Below are 17,044 nucleotides of genomic sequence, written 5' to 3'. Positions count from 1 at the left end.
AAATTAATGATAAGCTTTAATGTGTTTGTTCAGCATCTTTTTCACATCAGTGAGCATGGGTTAGCTTGACACTCAAACAAAACCCAAACTGTGTAATTTAGTTGGTGCTGCTCCACTGGTCCATCAATCAAAATTGAATTTCTTGTGTTTGTGTGTTCAGGAGGGAAGCCTTTCTTTACTCGGAACCGATCTGAGCTGAAGGGGACTTTCATCAATACCAAGCTGAAAAAGAGTCGTCGGGGTTTTGGTTTCACTGTTGTGGGAGGCGACGAGCCAGACGAGTTCCTGCAGATCAAGAGTCTGGTCCTAGATGGGCCAGCAGCCCTCGATGGCAAGATGGAGACAGGTTGGGGCACTGAATTTATCAAAGTTCAGACAGAGCACTGCTGTAGTTAGATTTTCTGAATGCTGATTGTAACACTGTGTGCAACTAAGGAAGTGTAACTTATTTCCCCTGAGTTAAAATTTGATCAAATTAAAGAAGAATGTTTTATTTTACAAAATCACGCTAACTTCTCCTTTGTCTCTACCTCTAAGGTGACGTGATAGTGAGCGTCAATGACACATGTGTACTAGGTTACACCCATGCCCAAGTTGTGAAGATCTTCCAGTCCATCCCAATTGGCTCCATGGTCAACTTGGAGCTGTGTCGTGGCTACCCACTGCCCTTTGACCCCGATGACCCCAACACAAGCCTGGTTACCTCAGTGGCCATTCTTGACAACAAAGAGCCCATCATCGTCAATGGCCAGGAGGCCTCCAACAGCTATGACTCGCCGTCCAGCCACGGCAGTCAGAACAACAACAACGGCTCGGCCAATGGTGGGGCACCGCTGAATGGCCTCCCCCGACCTCACAGCCCCTCTGCGGAGGTGGCCTCCGACACCTCTTCCCAACACGGCTACCCCAGCGATGTGGTCACCCTGGCCTCATCCATTGCAACACAACCAGAGCTCATCACTGTACACATGGAGAAAGGAGACAAGGGCTTCGGTTTCACTATCGCCGACAGTCTCGGAGGTGGAGGGCAGAGAGTCAAGCAGATTGTGGACTACCCACGCTGCCGTGGCCTCAGGGAGGGTGACATCATCGTGGAGGTGAACAAGAGAAATGTGCAGAGCATGTCACACAACCAGGTGGTCGACCTGCTCAGCAAGTGTCCCAAAGGCAGCGAGGTCACCATGCTGGTGCAGAGAGGTAAGTGGAAGCTAATCCCTCCTTTTTATGTCAATGATTATGCCATTTGTACTGTCACTGATGAGGACAGATGACGATGAGGAAGATGGAGGAAATGGGTGTCAAGTTATATGACAGTTTTTGATTTATGTGCCCATGTGTTGAAGAATTGCAAAACAAAACAAACCTTTCCCATGAATCTGCTTGATGCTGTTGACAAAAAATAATAGGCTTCTGCCTTACAGGCTGTTCCAGCTCATACAGAGCTCTTTTTATTGACACATATTTATTTATTCGTGTAAATAGAGATTGGAAGTAAAAAAAGAGATTGCCAAGAAGGCAAGATAGAAGGATAATTATGGTAGGGAAGGGGAAAAGGAGCCGCAAATTGAAATAACATTTGAATACGTGGCTGAAAGTGAAGTGAGAAGAGAGTGAAGGAGGACTCAGAATGTTTACGCTGAATGGCACTGACAGTCAGAACATTATAGCTGTCTTGAAATGGAAACGAGGCAGAGAGAAGGAAAAGTTAAAAGGGGAGATGGAGGAACCATGAAAAGAAGGGTAAACACGGGAGAGAAACTCAGAATGTGTTGGTGTTTCAGGTCAGAGAGTCTCAATATTCTCACTTTTTTTTTTTCCACTCTGTCTTGAACTCTGCTTCCTTCTCTCTCTCTGCCCAGGTTCCTGTGCACTTTCATTTTCTGCCTGCTGTGTTTGTTGGATGAGAACATGTCTGGTTTATTTTGAGCTTGGTATACTCCCATGCTAGAGCTAGCCACTTTAAAGATGCCACCAATTGTGCTGGCATGCTTTCGTGTACCCACCTGGCTATCTGGCTTGGCATGAGGTGAAACCTGTGACATTTTGCTGTTAACACACACTTTCAGTGTTAGTTGGTCTATGTCAGTGCTGAGAAAACAGTGCCCAGGCCTGTGAATGCAGAAATTAAACATACAACAGCCAGCTTTTGTCATGGCTTCTGATTGAAAATCACTGTCGCACACAAGAACTAAATGGAAACAAAGCAACTGTGAATGGAGGATAAAACTGAAATGATTGAATTTCAGTATTTTCCCTCCAATCCCCCTCAGACTCACAGACCTCCAGAGCTCAAAACGCACTGTGTGATACAAGTAATTGGACCATTTTCTCTGTCAGACTGTCCGTAACTTGCTTTGGGGCTTATTAATTCGAGTAACTAAAGGTTTTTTTTGTGTGTGTGTGTGTGTACTCGCGCACACGTGCAGTTAATCTCCTCTGTAGGGTTAAGTGCCCAGAACTGTCTAGGGAAATTGGTCAGATGAAGGGCGGCCAAGTCGTATTGTAGTCTTCCATTGAGTCTCCCTTCTTCCTGTCTGTCTTTTTACTCTACAGTACATGTGTGACTCCGTCTCAATTTGTATCTCCGTCTCTTTCGCCATTCTGTTTCACTCTCCCTGCTTGACACACACTCACACGCAAAGACCCAACCGTTCCACTCCCCCTCACTGGCTTTTGCTAATGAGTAGCATTTCTTCATTGTGCTTGTGCACACAAACCCATAAAGTGATACAGCCTCATCATGGGCACAGGCTTAATGGGCTGTCAATAAAACAGAAGGCTGTTTAGCTTGGCTTCTCTAAACGCAAGGACTACCTCTGATAGACAGAGACAGACAGATATGATTTGGATGGAAGGAACAACACTGAAGTCAACACAAAGGTATGGAGGAGGAAAATACTTATGGAGCATTATAACTGAACCAGCATTACTACTGTAAACAAACACAGAAAACAAATATATTAAAGCAGGGCCTGCCTGTCTGGTACTTCATGCAAATTAATATAAGAACAATAGTCTGCTCACTACACTTCTCCCCTTTCCACATTTAAGTACCAATTACTGGCTACTGTATGTTTAACAAAGAACCTTTCTGATAAAGAGCCTGATGGCTCCAGCATCACAACACAGCCAGTAATTAGTGAGCCCAAGTAAAACTCGAGTAGTGCAGTGTGTCGACTGCTTGTTTTATGCGTCCCTCACTGGGACTGGCTATAGAACCTCCATATTTTTTTGGTGCCAAGTGTGATGTGTCCGTAGCACTGAAAGCTGTGAGGCACTGAAAGCTGAAACGAATGCTTGGTCAGATTTATAGCCTTCTTTACTTCTCTTTCAATCACAAGGTTTCAGGTTTTAATGAAAAATTTGGCCAATTTTAGACTGTGTTTGAATTATTTATTGCATAGCTTCATATTTAACTTTGTTTTGCTTCTTTTTGTTTAAAAAAGAAATAGAAACGTATCAAAAGAGTATTGTTTTGGTAGCAGTACCAAAACTTCTATTATATCAGCACTAGCATGATAGCCGGCCAATCCAACACCTGCACTTAGCTGCTTGAGAATTCTTTATTTGTTGCAGATATGAACAACCAAACGCTTCTGATGATCTACATCTGGTTCAGTATGGGGCAAATAAAATGTATTCAGACAGCCTATATCTCGCATTACAAGAAATAAGAACTAAAAAGTAACAGATAACAGGGCTACCCTGGCTCCATCAAAGCTTTATGGACATGAGTATATTTCTTCCATCCACTGAATTAACAAACATTTCCCATCCCTCAGATTTCCCATGTTGAATCATGAATCTGTTTACATTTTCTCACATCATATGTGTTGCTAACATATGCTGTCCACACACATAGATAGTAACACTCATGAGAAGATGAACCAAGGTTCTAGACACGGTGTCTTAATTACTCTACTGCTTTCTCCTCGATGCTTTCTCACTCCAGCTCCCTCCACCACCAGCAGCAGTAGCAGTAGCAGCAAGGCACACAGGCCTCTAATTGGGGTCTTGATGTCAGTTTTGCTTATCATACACATGCATCTTTTTCTCTCTTGTGCTGTCTTTATACTCTCACTCTCCTTCCATCCATCAGGAATCTCTTCTTCACTAATCAAACATGTCTCACGCATGTACATACACACGCACACCGACGCACCATCTCACAGTCGCACATCCAATTACAGATTCCAGGCAGAAAGACCCGGGTACAGTCTTAATTGGTGGAGATCCACCCCTCCTCCACCCCTGTTCCCCTTTTTCTGTTCCTATTCCCCGCTGCCAGTATGTAGATTCACACCCGCTCGCCCACATGCAGATGGGATCCAATCCCCGAGGACCAGCGTGCGCAACAGTGTGTGCCCCCTCACCCCCTCTCCCACTGTCTTTCCCACCGTGTGCAAGCATGTGCGCTTGTCAGCTTGTGAAAGTGTGTGTGTGGAAATATTGAACGTGTGTTTTTACTCCACACCAGCCACAGTGTGCTGAACGTTGCGATTCATGGATCTCAGTGTGAAAACCTGGCAGTGTGAATCTCATTTTAGTACCTCAAAAGGGTTTTTGCATTTCACCTTCTTTGTCTGAGCAAGCTGCATTAGCCAGAAATGATCTTTTTTTGACCCCTTTGGTCCAGTTAATACATACAGAGCAAGAACCGTCCACAGGTCAAAGTGTCAATGTAGAGACTTTGACAGTGTTTTATAGGTTAAGCACACAAGACGCAGACGTTTCATACTTTGCAATGTACTGCCTAAAAGCACATGGGCATGATTTATTACTTCAATCAGGTCTGTGTTTCGTGATACATTGTTCTTTCATTTGTCTAATTACACTGCTCTAATGTGCTCATTTTCCCCTGCCTGTCTTCCCCTGCCCCCGCTGATGCGCTGACATAATTCATTTTGGCCCCTGGTGTCTTGCCGTAGCTCAGACGTTAATTTCCTCTCCCCTGTTCTCTTTAAAAAGGTGTGAATGTTACAGGGTCCATCGGGATGCTCAGCATACACCTGCTGTACAGCCTTTTGTCAGCAAAAACCTGTTTGGGGCGTTGAATTCCTGAAACGCAGCCTCTCGATATCCCAGTGGCTTATGTCATTAGTCAGCTATAGAAAAATGAAGCCCATTTGTTCGAGCTTGGATGTAGAGTCGCGCTCTATTCTTTTTTTTTTTTTCCTTCACCTGTTTGTAAGGCCAGGCAGGTGCTGCAATGAATGCAAGGTAATTTGTGCTTGGCTGCAGCTACTGCTTGTGGCCATGTGCGGGGAACGGAGGGATAGATAGCTGCAGTGGATGAAAGGGAAGGAAGAGAGGGCTGGATGGAAGGATGTCAGAGGATCAGAGAGATGATGAAGGAGCAGTGCCCAAACCCCCATGTTGTTCTGCTCTCTCTCTTTCACTCTCTCTCTCTCTCTCTCTCTCTCTCTCTCCCCCCACTTCATGATTCATCAATCAACGGTGACACATGAGTCCCTGCTGGGCAATCAGGCCTCGCACTCCTCTCCTCTCCCAATAAGAGATAGACCTTTTCTCTCCTCCCGTGTAGCCAGCGGATGGACAAATGGCAGGTTAAGGGACCAACACAGACAAGAGGTGTTAAATGCAAATGTCAGTGTATTTGATGAGCCCCTCCGCTGCACAGTTGCTTTCCTTATCTTTTCTGAGTAAATGCCAAGCCAAATACCCAAAGACAAGGCTGAGACTTCAGATTATATGTATGGATACTGGGGAAAACTCTGAGGAGCATTCATCAACAAAACATTCACGTCCATATAGAACAAGCAGGTGTATTTCCTCTTGTTTAGGTGTGTTTGTGTTTCCCCTCATTGCCTTTAAGTGCAGTTTGAAAGAAATTTATGTGCACCCTTGAAGACAGACGGGGCTAAAATGTGTGTTTTCTTTGGGTTTTTTTTTCATGGATGTGTGGCTTAAAGAGGGCAAAAACACCAAGTGGATCATTGCCGCACTAGATAGCTCTTATTGGCATAATGGTGGGCAAGTGCACCAGCAGCTTGTAAATGCCTCCTGTCAAAAAGCACTCCACGGACTAGTGTTCTTTGAGGACATACACTGATAGGCACAAACACAATTACATGAACTTACATAACCCACATAAACAAACTCAGAGTTACTGGTAAGCACATTCACAATGCCCGTATAATGTGGACAGTCTTGCACACACCCATTAGAAAGAGATAAACATTGATGATGGGTCCCTGCACAGACCAAAGCAGGAAATCAATTCACTGCATGGGCAGGAAGCGTCGCATTTTTGCCCACTTTGCATTAAAAATTCTGCTGACTGCACGTTCCGATGGCACCATAACGAACAGCATTGCAGTCCTGAAAAGGCAATGATGGGGGAGCAGACTGCCCGCTAGGAGCCCATGATTCACCCCTGCTCATTTTTGGCCGCTGGAGGCTTGTGTCTGTGAATCACTGCTTGTTGCACAGGGACAAGGTGAACCTCACCCTGCCCCCCCCCCCCCCCCCACCTCCCCAATCTCCCATGTCTTCACACCTCCATAGCTATTGGGCGAATCGTAAATCTCCACCATTGCACCATCTTTTGTTTCCATGACAATGCTCTGCAGATAATCTGTACTGGGGTCTCCTCTGGGTGGATGGATGTGTGCATTGGTGGGAGGAGGGGATTTCACCCCTGTTTTAAAAGACATGCAAGGCAGAACACAGGGGGAAAAAACTCTAGGTTCAAGGTTTTAGATAATGAAGCAACATGGACTTCCTTCAAGAAAAATGCAACAAGAATATTCCGTACATTTTAAAAAAAAAATTTGCACTCGTTTTTTGCTCTCAAGTCTCTGCTATCCATTTATTCAAAGTGGTAAGCACCTCTGTCACATTTAATTCCACTGTTTACACACACACACACGCACGCACACACACAGATGAAGCTAAATAAAGCTGAACTCTGCGCACACACACGCACACACACAGCTGATATGAGCTTTTCACTCCTTCACTGTACAGCCAAAGCAGCTCACCACAACAACCGTTGCTCGGAGACCGTCTGTCAGTTCCTCACGGTCACCAGGCACGGTCGCCGCGGTGACAGATGGACCTGCCTGTTGGAAGCCATCACTCCTAGCTGAGATCTACCAACACGTACACATACACACGCACTCTGGACAGACAACATAATCTGCTTAGTAATGGCTTCCGTTTAGTGACTGCCGCGCTGCCAGGTTGGCTGCAACACTTCCTATCTGTCGAAGGGAACCGTGCAACACGTACATCTTGTCAACCTGTGCCAAGTTCAGCCGGAACACAGTGAATCCAAACCGTCGCTCCTTTGATAGCAAGTTATTTTTCCTTTGCACAGATCTCAACTCACTGTATCCGTGCTTTCCTATTGTATGTGTAGTTGCATTTCCTCTTCCTCACCATATTACTAGTGTTTGCAATCCAACCAGTGTTGTCTTCATGCACCCAAATGTTGGAATTTAACCAGCTGTGGAGCTGTCACACAAAGAAAAAGAAGTTATGTTGAGTTACTTTTCAGGCGGTGAAACAAGAAGACTGTTATTCCGTCAAACTCAATAAAAAATCTTTCTACAATACTCAAATATACTGGATACTTTATTATTTGGCTCCATTGGAATTCATAATAATCCGCTGATATATCATTAATCATAAAAACGACATCTTAAACAAATTTTGTGCCCGCAGGTTAAATAGTCCTTCATTATTCACCATAAAGAATGCATTTTGCTGCTATAAATTTTAAGATTCAGTAAGCAGAATAAAATGAGCTTAGGGGAGCTCACAGTGGTCCTTTTCCATTATTTGAGAGCTGGAGGCACTGAGGACTTAGTCGAGCTCTCTCGCTCAGCCTGTCAGTGTGCACGGTAAGGCGAGATCGCCCACCTGTCCAAAAACCGCTCTTTCCTCCCCTTGTATGTAATTAGGACTGGAGGTTGGCCCAAACATCCATAATACCTTTTGATCTGGGAGCTTCAAACACACTCTGGCACTTCAATGACCACACACACACTCTCTCACTCACACACGTGCGCGCACACACACACACACACACACACACAAAATACAAAATCTCCTAGAGCTGCATCTGCCTACCAGTGTAACGTTGACCCATGCACCGTTGGGTTTTCCTTGCTTTTATTTATGTGTGTGACCTGCGTGCGAGTTTGCGTGTTGCATGCTTGGGTGTGTCCGTTTTGCGTACGGGCGCGTCTGATGGAAAATCTAGGAGAGAGGAGCATGCTGAGAGACGCTGACGGACAGCAGCAGCAGATCAGTCACACAGCGGATAGATGAAGGATAATCAAACGCCAAGCCTGACACTCCGACTGACGGCGTGCTTAGCCCAAAGAGAATACCTTGGGATTGACAGTATGCATCTGTGTGGGCCTTTGATTAAGGGGATTGCTATGTGCTCCCTGAATGAATGATTCCTATTGATTTGAAATAAGGTGAAAAGGGGAGAAGGAGAGAGATGAGGGGGAGGGAGAGGGGGAGGAGCAGAGGAAGGAAAGAAGAAAAAAAGCTGCAGACGCAACACAGTCGGAGCTGTCAGTTGTGAATGAACCCAGATGTCTGAGAGATAAAGAAGACAAGAGTGTGTGTCTTTGTGCATGTGTGTGTTTGTGTGTGTGTGTGTGTGTGTGTGTGTGTAAGATCTTATCCTCTCAGTTCCCCCTAAAGGATTGACACACAATAGTGGCCCATTTTTCTTAGATCAGACACAGCCTAGTCTCTGTCATGCTATACATGTGTTACACACCCCTATTATCCGTCAGATGTGTGTGTGTGGTTCATACACACGTTTCATATGCTTCTTTTCAATTCCACTCATTGTTTTAAACATTAGCGGTAAATACACACACACACACACACACACACACAGGTCTTGCGTTTTCTTTGTTTCATGCATCCCATCTCCCATTCTCATTTCCATAACTTCATACAACTGTTTATTTCATGCCGAGCCAAGGGAGCGAGAGGGGGGGAGAGAGAGGGCAGTGATGTGCTTAAGGAGCACATTTCCAAACTAGATCGAGACTGTAAGCGTTTTAGTCATCCGTCAGTCTCTCTTTGTGTACTTGTCTGTGATAATGATATTTCTGCGATGATATTTCTGGTCACTGCTCATTCACGCAGAAGCCCGTCTGTCATACCTTAAGCACACTTCGATTTGTGTCGGGAGCCGTGCGCGAAGATGTCTGATGGTTGCGTGTGTGTGTGTGTGTGTGTGTGTGTGTGTGTGTGCGGCCGCATGGATGTTTATCAGCGTGTGGGGGTGGGAGGGAGACTGAGATAGAGGGGAGAGAGAAAGAGGAAGAGGGAGGGCGATGATGCTGAGGGAAGAAAAGGGAGGGAGGATAGTGTGCAGTGAGGTGAGAGAGAGAGAGAGAGAAAGAGGAAAAAAAAAAAAGGAAAAGGCAGCAGAAAAGGGAGAGACAGGGAGGACGCGCCAACTGCCTATAGATGCTGGAGCCTTCGACAGCGGAGCACGGCGCTCAACGGACACAGGAAGATGGTCTCAGTAAGAGGGGAACTGACGGTTGCCTATAATTTAATGTTCAGTATCTTGGACTCCTTCTCCATGGGTAATGCTACGGCCAGGAAACTCCAGAGCACAGCTCGCTTTTCTCCTGCCCTCTCTCTCTCTCTCTCTCTCTCTCTCTCTCTCTTCTCTTTATTCTCCAGCTTAGTTGCTCTCCAGGATTCTGTCCTCTCCTCTTAACTCTCACTTTTCTCCCCTCTAACACACACTCACATGCGTGCGCCGCCGTCGGGTAGCCAGGGTCTAGCGAGCGCTTGGCTTAGCCCTCGGGGCTGGCCCCACTCTTCCGCTGCACCAGTCAAGCCAAGCGCTGGCCGCGGCAGTGATGCAGATAGATCGCGCTGCCTGCTGCCTGCCCCCACCTTCCCCGCCCTCCCTCCCCTCCCTTCTAAAACGCCAGCCGCGGATGGGCGAGCAAAGGAACCAAGCAGGGAAAGAGAGGAAAGAAGGGAGAAGGAAACGAGGGCTAGATGAGCACTGTTTTGACATTGTTTTGGAGTCCGCATTATCTGTTTTTTTTTCCTTTATTCTATTTATTTTGCATTGATTTTTTGATTTTCTGAACATGGACTACATACTATAACTACATTGGTAACCGTCTCCCTTTTTTTTTTTCTTCTTTCTTTTTCTGTCTGGCTTCACAGGGGTGGCACCTGCAAAGAAGAGCCCAAAACTGGTAAGTAGTTGTTTTCTTATATTTTTCCCATCCTTTAAACCAGTCTCCTGTCTTCCATCTACATGTGTGTTTCTGTCAGAGGGATATTTGTCTCACTTTTACTGCTTCTTCCCCCCTCCCACCCCGCATGCCTCCTCTCTAACTCTCCTCTGTAAGGTGTAACTTGTGCTGATGTTGTGGGTCTGTTTGTAGACATGGGATGCTTTGCCGTGTGGGGGTGGATCCCTGTAGCTTCAACATCGACACCAACCACTCCCCCCCCCCCCCCCCCCCCCCACCTCCTCCCACTCCTCCTCTCCGGTGGGGGCTGGGACGAGGGGCTTTGATGCGCCGCGTGAGCTGGGTTGCTAACACGCTGATGATCGCATCGCGCTGGGTGCTAAGCTTGCAGCGTGAGAGTTGAATGTATGATCACAGCTGAGAAATGACCTCATCCTGTGATATCTGCTGCATTAATGAAGGGACCCTGTTGAATGTGTCTGACTTGATGTGTTTGTCAATTTTGTTTTACAGGATGATTTTGAGCTGGCTCCTCCATACAGAGATTACACTAGGAGGGTATGTGATATTGTCTAGATGAGAGTGGGAAGTTTTTTGGGAATGAGGTGGTTTTGGTGCTGGGTAGATGGTAACGGTGATGATCTAGCCTTCTTATAGTATATAATAGAGGTGATGGATGAGTTGAAAACAGTAATGGTGTGTTAATGCATGATGTTTTAACATAATGGTCAGTTATTGCTGGTATCAGGCTGAGGTGAAACTGTTTATGTGCAACAAAACAAACTAAAAATGACTGCTAATGCTGTGATGCATCAAGGCAGTGAACCCAAGTCTGGCCTGTTGGTGGCAAAGCAGGACTGAGCTCGGTCTGAGGAAGCAGAAAGGATTTGTTTTCATTGCCCCAGCCCCCACTCCTCCTTTCCATCTTCTGTCTCCTTAATAAGTTATTGGAGCAGGAGAAACCGATGTATTAGACCCGTCCTGGAACACAGGGGGAGAACTCAATGACTACAGAAGGTCAAATGTAATAGATCCATCAAGAACAAGAGATTTGTTTTCATTTGAAAGGGGAATAGGATTTGTATTTTGTGTGCATCATAGTGAGGGAGAAACAAGAAAAAAAAAAAGCTGCCTCGTTGGCTCATGGAGGTGCCATTTTGTTTGATGGAATGTAAGTGACCAAAAAAAAAAAAAACATTTTGCAATGAGGGGAAGCATCAGTGGCAAAGTCTGACTTTAGCACCACACAAGGCCTGCATTTGTGACTAATTACATGACTCCATTATTTTTTTCTTTACCACAGAACCCAATGGGGTTACACACACTGATAGAGTAAGAATTCCAGCTGGATCCACAGCTCTGACTTAATATTTGCTAAAGCGTCGAGTTTCTTTTATGTCTAACAAGGATGATGAATATAAACATGAATTGCAGAGGTGTCGGAGACTGATTCAGGGAATAATGAGTCTGAATTTATTGAAGACATTGCTGCACTTTGAAGGCCAAACACTTTGATATTTGAGAAGAGATGAGCTGCTTGCCTCCACCCCTTCCTGGTGTATTTTTGTCCGCCACATCCGAAGTACCGGGAGGTCACGTGACATGAAGAGATTGAACTGCTGTCATTTTCTCTTACCGTCTTAAAATATCTTGCCTTTCTTTCTCATGCTCTGTCTGTAACCCTTCCCCTCTCGCTGCTTTCTTTTTTGAAATTTGCAGACTAATGGTGAAGATTTGACTGTAAAGAAGGTGACAAGGGTCATGGAAAGGATTTTGACTTTGTACTCGCAGTGTACTTGAGCTCAGGATTGTATGTGCTTTACCATGCTCAGGCACAGCTCCCCTCAAATCCTTGAGCAGGTGCTTAAGTGCCCATGTTATTGAGGGGCCAGCAGCAATTTATGAGGACTTTTACATTTCTGGCTTCACCAGTAAAATCCTCCCTTCAATTCAAACCCCACAAGTGCTTTATTCACTGTGAATATCTCTCAATATGCAGCAGGGAATGCAGTTCCTTGTTAATACCTTCCACTCTGTTAAACAAAAGGAATAGGCAATGTAGCCTCATAAGTTGAGCCACAGTTTTTTTTTTTTTCTCCCATAGCTGAATGACTTCATCATAAGAAACCATTGAGCTTGTTTTCTCTCCCTTTGTTTGCTAAAAGAATTGTCTGAATAAAACAGCTTGATTGTTCTTTGTGTTGCATAAGGTAGCAACACAACAATGGCTGACATTAGACACTCTAATCAAAAATTCCTCTGTATTCATATCATCACCCTGTTTCTCCTCTCACAAACCACAGCCCTGATTCCTCTTGTCTTCTCCACTGCTGAGCATGCAGTAAGAGGTTTTTGTCTCTACCTCTACCTGTCTGCCAGCTCTCACATCAGCCTCCACGCCCCTCCAGCTTCACAGATGTACCAGATGACGTCTTTGTATAATCAAATGATATTGATCTGCTTCTCCAACAGCAATTGTCAAGGAAGGACAGTCAGAACAGCTCCCAACATAGTGTCTCCAGCCACCGGAGCGCCCACACTGACTCGCCCGTGCACCCATCCCTGGCACCCCCTCTTAGTGAGAGCGTTGCTCCTCCACCCCCATCTCAGCCCCTGCCAGGCCTGCCGCCCCAGGACTCCCCGGCAGACGGGACCATCCAGAGAAAACCGGACCCCTTTAAGATCTGGGCCCAGTCGAGGAGCATGTATGAAAGTAGGCGTAAGTATAATATTATTTGGTGGCGGTTGGATGAGGGCTGCATGGGGCTGTTGGCTCGGTGGAGACCCTTGGTGTGTTTAAAATGGTACTGCACGTTTTGGAGGAAGATTTGGGATGAGAGATGAGTCTTGTGCATGTAAGTAACTGGCATATGTCCTTAAACAAAAGCAACAATGACCCGACCTTTGCTTGTGATCTTGTTCGGTCTCTGAAAAGGAATGTGGTCACCATTTGGTGCTTAGGGTGTCATACATAGACTTATTCTCCATACATACATACATACATACATACATACATACATACATTCATTCATACATACATACATACATACATACATACATACATACATACATACATACATACATACATACATACATACATACATACATAATTCATATAACCAATCCACAAAGAACTTAAGATGAAAATCACACGGTAAAATGTAAGTTCAACTCAATTAAATGTAATTCATAGCCCTAAGGATAAATAGTGGGTCTAATAATTCCAATGTTGTAATTGGGATTTATAGACTTATAAATTTTAACATTGATTGGTTCACTATTACTTCTTATTTAAAGGGAGTTTCTTCTAGCCTCAATCGATCTCAATTGATCAATGAACCCACCAGGCCTAATCTGAAGAACCCTTTAAGATCTACTCTAATTGATTTAATTTTTTCTAACAGGAGTGACAAAATCATTGCAAATAGTGATGATTTAAGGATTAGTGATCATTGTCCTATTGCATGTATTAGGAACACACACTTGAAGAGAGCTTCATCACGAATTATAGTTAAGAGAAATGTAAGAAATTATAATGAAAAAGCTTTTCTAAACGACCTCTGTGATAGTGACATTCATCTTACAGCTGGAATTCATAAGCTTGGTACCTCACTAAAGAGGCATCCCACTGGGTTTCATTTAAAAAATAAATGTACGTCCCTTGTGAGAAAGATTTAATCTGATTATTATTTGAACTTGATCTCTAGCCTTTATTAAACCCTGCAAAATTTTGTAAGGTGGTAAAATCTAATAAAAGCCATTCTGCTACCTCCCTACCTACTAATGTCAAGTTTGATGATCGCTTAGTATATGATCATAGTGAGATCTGCTCTGCCTTTAATAGTCACTTTGCAGCTTCTGGTCACATCTTTGAGGACAAGGACAGTGGATCCCCTCCTACTAACACAGACCATCTTTTTATTAATCATGATTATGTACCTACTCCAAATCACACCTCTAAGTTTATTCTGGATCCTGTCTCTCTCAGCGTAGTTATTAAGGCTCTTCAAACCATTGATCCCAAGAAATCTACTGGTGAAGACAATTTAGATCCTTTTTTTCTTAATTTTTCTGCTCTTCTAATTGCTGAGCAAATAAATCGCATTTTTAACCTTTCTATTTCTGCTGGTGTAGTTCCCAGAGTCTGGAAAACTGCTAATGCCGTCACTCTGCATAAGGGTGGAGAAAGGAGTGATCCAAATAACTATAGACCAATATCCAAATTGTCTTGTTTAGCTAAAATTCTAGGGTCACTTGTAAATTGTCAACTTAAGGAATTTCTCACCACAAACTCTGTTCTGAGCCCGCATCAATCCGGGTTCAGGCCTTTGCACAGCACTCTTTCTGCCATCACTTTGGTTGTTAATGACATTATGCCTTGGATGAGAAAAAACATTGTGCTGCCATCTTTTGGACCTCTCCAAGGCATTTGACACTGTTGATCATTCCTTGCTTTTACATACTTAAAGTAAGTTGGTTTTAGTTCAAATGCATGTGCATGGTTCCTGAATTACCTATCTGATCAGCAGCAGTCAGTAAACTTTGGAACTATTTTTTCAGAGTTTTTAACGATAACTAAGGGTGATCCAAAAGATTCAGTTCTGGGAAGGGTTGAGTTCCATTCACATTTCAACCAGTACACTTACTGGTACCTGAAATTCGGTATCAGTACCCTAGGGTATCTTTTTTTCAGAACTATACTCTCTCTGTAATAACAAAGTAATACGTAATAACAAAGTGATACTACTTTGTTATTCAGAGAGACCATACGTAAACATATGGTCTCATATGCACCGTGACGTCTTTCAGAGCACACAAACACTGTAAACACACCTGTTACCTGCCGGAAACACCGCGGCTACACCTTATTTTAATACAGTCTATGGGCTACACACAGCATGGCACAGCTATGCTGACGATGCTAGCCATGCTAACTAGCAGCTAGCTGCCGAGCAGGCTGGTAAAATGGATAAATATGTGTTAAAACTTACTTAGAAGGTGCTCTCACTCTCAGTCCCACGAGGTACCGAAAGTTGGCACCAATTGTTCTAACGTGAATAGGTACTAAGTAGTACCAACATAATTTGGTCAGTACCCTTAAAAGTACCAAGGTCAGTACCAAACCCTAATTCTGGGTCCAGTTCTTTTTACAATTTATATTAATATTTTTTCATCTTGAACTAACAGCCATGCACATTTGTACGCAGATGATACAATGTTGTATTGTATTGCAGACTGCAACAGTCCTCTAATGTTCTCCGAGCTGCACTTAATGATCTTAAACTTGTATTGAATGCACATAAAACTAAGTTTCTATCATTTTCTAAAGCTAGAAGAAATGATAGCAAAAACTTTCATATTTCCACTTTACAAGGATCCATTACAGAGAGTTACAGAATATAAATACCTTGGTATTTGGATAGATGACAAATTCACATTCAAATTTCATATAGACAATGTTGTCAAAAAATTACAACAAAGAATTGTTTTTTGTATAGAAATAGAACAAACGTTCCTATGCTTTGTAGGAAAGGGATTGTTAAAGCTGTTTTTCTCTCTGTTATGGATTATGGTGATGTAATTTATAGGCATGCCTCTGCCTCTACTCTTAAGTCCTTGGATGCTGTTTATCATTCTGCCCTTAGGTTTATTACTCATGATGTTTATAGCACTCATCATTGCATCCTGTATGAAAAAGTTGGGTGGTCTTCACTGTCTGAGAGACGTGATATGCATATGTATTTGTTTATCTATAAGGCCTTTATTGGAAAGCCGCCATCTTATATCACATCTATGCTAGATTGGTCCTCTGGACCACATCACACTCAGTCTAACGACTGGCTTTCACTGCAAGTCCCTCGAATTTATACAGAGCTTGGAAAATCTGCTTTCGGTTTCTATGTTCCGACCACCCGGAACTCTTTGCAAAGCACCCTAAAAATTAATACTTTGGTAACCTTTCCTGCTTTGGACAGAGTCAGACTAGCTGTGTCCCCTTGCTTCCAGTGTTCATGTTAAGCTACTTGCTGACTGTTTGCAGCTTCATATTTATTATATGTATATTTTTCATAGTTTGTAGCAGAGTGATATCAATCTTTTCATCTAACTCTCGTCAGCAGTTCTTCAGTCAAGTTGAATCATGAGATATGGTTTTACTGTATATGAATCAAAGTATGTATCATTGTGTAGTCTCTGGAACTTTGAAAGCTACAAAGTTAGCTTTGACTTTATTATCATTTCTGCCCAGCATCAGAATCACAAGCTTCCCACATGTTCTCGGTCAAGTCCTTTAAAAGTTACGAGATGCCACTTTGGTCCAATTGTCGACAATGGCACCATTGACACACTTTTACACTAGACTTCCCTTTAGAGACACTTGGGCGTATAATTAGCAGCAGTAGTGGAGTGGATGTCAGTGGATTGCATATCTCCCTCCTTCTTGTCTAGCCTTGCCAAAGCAAGGGGATAGCTCCAATTAAAAATAACCCTCAGATCCACTGTCAAGAAAAAAAAAAAACAAGAGAGGAGGAGAAAAAAACAGGAGTCTGCAAGGGCTGAGAAACCTGAACATCTAATCACTTTCCCAGGCGACACTTGTCAAGGATTTTCATTATTTAGATGTCTATGAAGAAGAATGTGAAAAGAAAGGCTGAGCGTGGGCTAGTAGTGCCTGTTGGCAAGCTGCCGTGAAGGGCTGAGAGGACAATAGTGTTTGATTTTAAAAAGGAAATAAAGAATAGAGATGGAGAGTGGAAGAAACCATGACCAAGGGGGAGATTATGTCTACATGCCTGTCCGAAGGTGATGGAGTCTCAACAGGG

The 17,044-nt window shown here is 43.8% G+C and overlaps 1 protein-coding gene across 9 annotated transcripts in view; it reads left to right on the top strand.

Moving 5' to 3' along the window:
• magi1b (membrane associated guanylate kinase, WW and PDZ domain containing 1b) overlaps positions 1 to 17,044 on the top strand; it is a 140,961-nt gene that overhangs the window by 104,645 nt on the left and 19,272 nt on the right. For 7 of the 9 annotated variants that reach the window (XM_067588041.1, XM_067588039.1, XM_067588042.1 and 4 more), the window contains exons 11-15: positions 161 to 346; positions 538 to 1,197; positions 10,192 to 10,223; positions 10,737 to 10,781; positions 12,696 to 12,942. In XM_067588041.1, coding sequence (XP_067444142.1) covers positions 161 to 346; positions 538 to 1,197; positions 10,192 to 10,223; positions 10,737 to 10,781; positions 12,696 to 12,942 — 1,170 coding nt within the window. The remainder of the gene's footprint in view (positions 1 to 160; positions 347 to 537; positions 1,198 to 10,191; positions 10,224 to 10,736; positions 10,782 to 12,695; positions 12,943 to 17,044) is intronic. The other 2 variants (XM_067588040.1, XM_067588043.1) reach the window with 2 other exon arrangements.

Source organism: Thunnus thynnus, chromosome 4 (genome assembly GCF_963924715.1).
Source record: "Thunnus thynnus chromosome 4, fThuThy2.1, whole genome shotgun sequence".
In the NCBI taxonomy this organism is placed as follows: Eukaryota; Metazoa; Chordata; class Actinopteri; order Scombriformes; family Scombridae; genus Thunnus; species Thunnus thynnus.
The sequence above is the reverse complement of the archived record's forward strand: the minus strand, read 5'-3'. Positions and strand labels throughout refer to the sequence as shown.